A 7,283-nucleotide genomic window follows, 5' to 3' on the forward strand; every position below is an offset into this window, starting at 1 on the left:
AGACTCTTAAAAGTATGATATAAACAGAAGCCTGTGTTGTTTTTCCAAACAATACTGTTTAAACATATGCATCCGCAGTGATTGTCAGATGCTATAGTGGCTACTGGAGTATGCCTGTGCTAGACTGACAAAGGTTTCATGGTGCTACGTGATCTCTCTTCTGTTTTGAGCTCAGTTGTTCCTCCCTTCGAAACAGCTTTTCTACCACCATATTTCCTCTTGTTTACTCTTTCTTCACCATTCCATTGAACTGATACTTGAATGCTAAGGTTACTGTTAATAAAAACAGCTTCACACTGCTTCCCTCTGCTTCAAAATTTCTGTAAAGAACACTATAAAAACAGGCTAGGTTACTGAAACAGTATAAACCTAGACCTAGCACCTCCTTATTTTGTTGTAATTAGCTGAAACTTTATACATAAAGAACTTAACTAATATAGTTTATGTATGTCTTTCTCTAATGGCTTGAAGATGGAGCAATATTGAATATACTCTTTCATGTAAATTCAGTAGTAATTTAAAAACTATTCTAAAATTAGTCATTAAAAAATAGGTCATTCAGTTGCTTATTTAAGCAGACAGAGGGTAAAGAGCTGGAGGAATAAAGCTAAATCTGGACTGTGCCTTGGAAACAGTTGATAGGCCATTAAAGATGATCCCGAAGTGTAGTCTGAGAGCAGCAGTGAATAATTTAATGGAGACTGATTAAATGTGAAAAGGAAGTATATATTGGAGGAGAATATTTACAGAAGTGCCCTGCACTTTTAGCAAGCCGTGTTGGAAAGGAAAGCAGCTGCTGAAAATTGGCATAAATAAATAGCTGGACTAAACAATGAAGACCAAGAATACAGAAGAAACTAGAGGTACCTAAATCCCATGAAGTGGACTTACTGTTACGTGTACACTCAATGTGAGAATTGTGTACTTTATTTCCATTAAATTAATGATTAGGCTGAAATGACAGGTTGAATTTAGGTAACTCATAGAATTTCTTTGACTTTGGAATTTTTAGAGGAAAGGCATAACGAAGAATGCAAATGCTTTGAGAAAATTGGGAAATAGCAACTTTGGTACAAAGTGTACACAAATTGTATTGAACGAAAATACAGCATCCCTTGTTGCATGTGTATGTTGGAAAATAGGGACAAATGGACTCTTGGGCCTGTGCATGTTTGCTTGAGAGAATGTTTAAGAAAGCTTTCTCTTTTAATCATCTCAGAGAGCTGAGTATTGCATTGGATTGATGCCAGCTAAATTGAAATATTTTATATAAATATTTTACATATTAATGATATTCAAACAATTTCAATACATGAGTCTAAGCAAGAGTGCGTTGATATGTATTTTATTACTTATTTTATTCCTACTATGGAACAAAGTATAATTCCTTCCAATCTAATCAAATTAAGTTAGTAATTCATGCGCTGATATATTGGTGTTTAGCTTTGGATCTTTGGCTTTGGATGCCTTCCTCTATTCCCCCCTTAGGATCTTAGGCTCATCATTTAATATGGTTCTTCATTAAAGTGTTTTTTATAAATTCTTCAACAGTATATATTTTTGCTTATCCAGGGGTAGTTGGTCTAAGACCACGATAACACGGTCACTTCAATTCCAAGTCTGCCTTATTTCTGGGGTGTAACAGCCAAACATATATTGACTTGATTTCTGCAAACAAAAGCAAGTGCCAGCACAAGACAGGTAGTGGCACTGGGCAGCTTTGGCTGCAGGGGTTGGCCCCTGCCTTTTGGTCTAGCATAGAAGTTAAAGCACGTTAAAGAGGCTCATTAACTATGAACTAAACTAAGCACGAACCACGCTGTCAAAGAACCGTTTCTTTTACACAGATCTTTTTTTATTTTGTAAATCTGGACGTGTCCATCCACTTCTGCTTTTAGAAAAGGAGTTGGCTCTTTGTGCTGTAGGCTTTTTGTTTGGTTTCTTTCTTGTAACTGCTTTCAGGGCTATCTCCTTCAGGACCTGAAACCTTTGTAGGGATCTATATGTACTTGAGAGTTTCTAGATCCTTGACACTTGTGCTCTGCATGGATTTTAAAGGCACTAATATCCTCTTTTGAGAAGGCAGAACTGTCCGACATCTAGAGGTAGGCATATTACATCAATATGCCTTACTGTTTCCTACTAGTACTTAATAAATCCAAGAACAGAAAAATAAATCCCCAGTCTATAAAAGCTTACCATCTGATGAATTTTAAGTTTTAAGATGAATGTGCACACAGTATACGAATTATTAGGGGAAATAAAGCTTTTTCTACTTTGTAAAATAGTTAGTAACAATGGCCATGTAAAACCCTATCAGAATTTATGCATCACGTAGAATATTGGAAAAAATCCTCCCTAGGAGATTTATTGTTACAGATCATTTGCTAATATCTTTGTGGGCTCCTGAATACAGCTGGTTACAACATTATGTTAGTAGAGTCGAGATTTGAGATATGTTCTGGCATTGCTCACAGAAGGATACTAAAGATATATAAGGATATTGTTAAATCTTACGAGATGTACAATTATACTTTAAACAAGCTGTTAAATTATTCTCCAATTAGCTTTAGATACACTGTGTTATTACCATAGACCAGTCACAGTGGGAAAGTACACAATGTTGAACAGCAGATAAGTTTTTAATTGGGAAAGCTACTAAGTCATTTTGTGTGCAAGTATGAAACACGAATTCCTTCCAAAAGTAATGTTAAAACTTACATAGACTAGAAGACCTATACAGAATACTCTACTACAGCTCTACAGACACCAGAGTGAGTCTTTTGGAACTGTTGGAAAGTTGATGGTTGTTTTTAAAAAAGGATTTGTTTTGACTGGAATCAATACCATGTGAATGCCAAGATACCAGCTTCTACAACTTCCTTTCAGAATATCTTCAGAAGGACAGGTCCTTCAAAGTGGCAGTCTGGATCTCTACTTATTTCTTGCTTACTCCATAAATATGGTTGGAAGACGCTTCGGAACAATTTGCTTACCCATTTTATACCATTGTTTGGTATGTCAGTTTGCCAGGATATTAGCTATAATCATTCATTGTTCCTCCAGAATGAACAAGCAGATCATACTTTATAATTACATATTTGGTTTGTGAAGCCACTTCAGATGTTCTCTCCTCCTGTAGTATGCATCAAACCCATTAATCTGATGGGATCATCATGAATGGCTTCTACATGTTCTGTGTTTTCAGCAGCCAGCTGCTCACTGTTGAGGTAAATGCTGACTTTGGAAGCCATTGTGGCAGTGGTAGATGATCTTTCTTCTCGATCCTCCTGTAATGAAGGGTTTTTGTTTCTCCTTGGTTTTCTGCGTTTTCCCTTGACGCTGTGATCAAGTGAGGCATAACACATCTGACTGGCAGACTCCACCTAGAAGGAAATTCACTTTAATATTCAATAGTTATGTTTGCTTTAAAATTATATCTAAGAGTACTTTGACTATGTCTACACTGTAATCATAATAGTGACTGAAGTTTACCCAAACTAGCTGTAAATGAAAAAGTAAAAAGTACAAATTATTAATGTGGCAGCACAGAAAACAGATCAATGTAAATAATGGTAAATGACTCATGTTCTTAGGGTAGTGGGAGTAAGGAAAAATTCATCAAGGTATTATTGGAAAGAATCTCTGAGGGAATGAATCACAGCATCACAGAATCATCTTGGTTGGAAAAGACCTTGAAGATCATCCAGTCCAACACCGACAGTTCCCAACCCCACCATATTCCTCAGCGCTATGTTGACCCGATTCTTAAACCCCTCCAGGAATGGAGATTCCACCACCTCCCTGGGCAGCCCATTCCAACGCCCAACAACCCCTTCTGGAAACAAATGCTTCCTGATATCCAGTCTAAACCTTCCCTGGTGCAACTTGAGGCCATTCCCTCTTGTCCTATCGCCTGTTACTTGATTAAAGAGACTCATCCCCAGCTCTCTGCACCCTCCTTTCAGGGAGCTGTAGAGGGCGATGAGGTCTCCCCTCAGCCTCCTCTTCTCCAGACTAAACACCCCCAGTTCCCTCAGCCGCTCCCCGTACGACCTGTGCTCCAGACCCTGCACCAGCTCCATTGCCCTTCTCTGGACACGCTCGAGTCATTCAATGTCCTTTCTGTAGTGAGGGGCCCAAAACTGAACACAGGAATCGAGGGGCGGCCTCAGCAGTGCCGAGTCCAGGGGTCAGATCCCTTCCCTGCCCCTGCTGGCCACGCTATTGCTGACACAAGCCAGGATGCCATTGGCCTTCTTGGCCCCCTGGGAAACAATGCTGGCTCCTGTTCAGCCGGCTGTCAATCAACACCCCAGGTCCCTCTGTGACTGGCAGCTCTCCAGCCACTCCTCCCCAAGCCTGTAGCGCTGCTGGGGGTTGTTGTGGCCCAAGGGCAGCCCCCGGCACTTGGCCTTATGGAAACTCCCCCAGTTGGGCTCAGCCCATGGCTCCAGCCTGTCCAGGTCTCTCTGCAGAGCCTCCCTGCCCTCGAGCAGATCAACACTCCCACCCAACTGGGTGTCATCTGCAAACTGACTGAGGGTGCACTCGATCCCCTCGTCCAGATCATCAATAAAGATGTTAAACAGGAGTGGCCCCAACACCGAGCCCTGGGGGACACCACTCGTGACTGGCTGCCAACCGGATTTAACTCTGTTCACCACAACTCTTTGGGCCCGGCCATCCAGACAGTTTTTTTACCCAGCAAAGTGTGTGCCCAACGAGGGTAGCTTATATAATCAGTAGAAGTTCTTTGGGATGCAAGACATTGTTTGATCTGGTTTTCTTCCCACTTTTTTTTTTTTTTTTAATTACACTACAGTTGTTAGCAACAACATTTTTCACAGGCTTTGTGCAGAAAACCAAAGATGGGTGACTCTTGTCTGTATATAGGATCTAATTTCTAGTGCAAAATGTATGCTTTGGTGTCTTTCCCCTTCTTCTCTTTGTGTCTTTCAAAACAAATTGTCAACCACTTTTGACATTTTAATTTTCATAGGTTATTCTCTTTCTGTGAAGTCAATGCAGGCAAATGTCTAGATTAAAAAAATATTTCTACCCCCTGGACATATCCTGAGAGAGATGCTGGAAATCAGTCCTTATGAAATACCTGGAAATCAACTCAGGAAATTGATGTTAGGAATGCTTCAATTACAGACAAATTTCAGTTGAAGCTTGCATGCTTTTAGGCAGCCAGGTATCTCGACAAAATAGAAATCAATAGACAGTCTTCTTTCATTTGTTAAGGCATATAGATTTTGTGCTAGGCAGGAGAGAGCCAGTCAAACTCATGATTATCATGTGATACAGCTTGTGTTTTCACTTGATTGATGTCCAAAATAAATAGAATTAATTCTTTACATAAATCATGGCAGTAGATGCAGGCTTAATTCAGCCTGATCTGCATGCCTGTGACTGAGTTTTATCATGCCATATGGATGAAAATGAGCTGTCTATAATTATCCTGCTCTCTCATTAATGACCCAGATTGAATGAAGGGTCAAGTCTATGCTCTAAATTCCATGATGAACTGAGACACTAACACATGGTAATTTTTGTGATGAGCAGTGTGAAGATTATTGTTATCTATTGTCATGGGATAAACACAATAATTCATGAGACAGACCACACTACCCTAATTCAGAAATCCAGAAGTAAAATTAAAAATACCTGTAGTTGGTTAACTGGCCTTTGAGGCTGGGACTTCATCTGCTCGTAACAACATTCCTCTATAATTTTTCAAAGTAGAAAAATGTTTTAGTTATTAAGACATGCTACTGAGTCTTAAAAGATCAGATCAACAGATCCTCTCTGTTACAGAACAAACTCCCCCCAGTTTACTTTGGTAGAAGTTTGTTTTGTTTTGAAATCATACAGATCTCTCCTATTTATAGAGGGGCAAATAGCTTAGAAATTCAGACACACATGGTGAAAAGGAAAATAATTTTCTGTTCATATAGATGGGAAGTTTCTCATTATTCACTAAGTGGGCATCATTTTCGACTGCTAGTAGGACATATTGCAGTTAGGGGGTAACCACATACCGATGTATTTTTCAGCATAGGCAATCTTTTCTTTGGCTGAGAAAGAGGCTGTGAGTTGCAGCAGCTGGTGATTAAATTCCATTCCTGACTCTACTTTCAGTTTTCTATAAATTTGGTGCAGGTTATTTTATCATGCCATATCTCATTTTAGCCATCAATAAAACAGATTACAGTTTTCAGACTTTTGTACTGTCAATGCATTTGAGTGTTGACTTAGTTAAATTTACGCAAGCCCTGTATGAAAAGGTTGGGTTTGTGTTTTTTTCCCCACAGTTCAAATACTTTAGTTTTGTTTAACCCTAAATAAGACTAGCAAAAAAGTTGTGTTCATGTTAACTTAAATACTGTTTTAACACCAGAAGAGCTTTGAGAGACATACCCTCAGCATATCTAGCTCTAGCTACAGTTGTATGATGCCATATGATGTGGTATATCTCTGCCAAGGATTATTAACTTCAGCACAGTAAAACAGAGAAAAGCTTTGTCTGCTCACCATTCACCCTCTGGGCCTGTTTCAGCGTATTTTGTCAATGTCACTAATGCTCTGTGGACAGCTACAGCAGAGAACTGGTATGTGTTTCTGCCAGCTTCTGTGGGAGCACTGACTTTGGGCAGTGAGTAATATGTGTCTTAGATTGCTTTAACATGTAGGGATCAAGCTGTTATTTCAACTGGTGCAGCTTTACATGTAGAAAAGCTCTTGGGTTTGAAATATTTGGCTGAACAGGACCATTTGGATGTAAAAAATCAAATTCACAGAATCACAGAATCATCTAGGTTGGAAAAGACCTTGAAGATCATCCAGTCCAACCATTAACCATAAATTCAGTATGAGATCTGTTCTTAAAAATAGGCGTATTTATTATGAATAATGTGCAGTATGACAGCTTGTAGTTCTATCCCAAGTAGGTATTAATACAGCAACTAAAAAGGCGTAGATTCTCAAGTTCTCTATTTGAGAAACACAGAGTGTTGGTCGGTCAGCTTATAACCATACATTTATTATAGCCTCTGAACAGATACATTTTCTTACCTAAAATATCTTGATTGAGATTCCCATAAACTGGGTCATCTTCTGTGTAATAGTCATCATAGCTAGAAAGGGAATGGAAAAGTATCTTTAATTCACAGAACATGCTTTATTCAGGACCCCACTATTCTACTCTAAACATTTTACACACACATATCAATAGCAGATTGTACATGATCTAAGAAACAAGACCAAAATTGGGGGGG

General features: G+C 39.1%; 1 protein-coding gene across 1 annotated transcript in view; it reads right to left on the reverse strand.

Annotated features, from left to right (window-relative positions):
• Positions 1-3,119: 3,119 nt before the first annotated feature.
• The window catches only part of LOC113483616 (T-cell receptor-associated transmembrane adapter 1), a 12,495-nt gene continuing 8,331 nt past the window's right edge, over positions 3,120-7,283 (reverse strand). Inside the window, exons 4-6 of the mRNA XM_026855309.1 lie at positions 7,081-7,142; positions 5,674-5,732; positions 3,120-3,386 (exon numbers count right to left, since the gene is read on the reverse strand). Coding sequence (XP_026711110.1) covers positions 3,120-3,386; positions 5,674-5,732; positions 7,081-7,142 — 388 coding nt within the window. The remainder of the gene's footprint in view (positions 3,387-5,673; positions 5,733-7,080; positions 7,143-7,283) is intronic.

This window comes from Athene cunicularia, assembly GCF_003259725.1.
Source record: "Athene cunicularia isolate RWA chromosome 1 unlocalized genomic scaffold, athCun1 chr1_part1, whole genome shotgun sequence".
Lineage (NCBI taxonomy): Eukaryota > Metazoa > Chordata > Aves > Strigiformes > Strigidae > Athene > Athene cunicularia.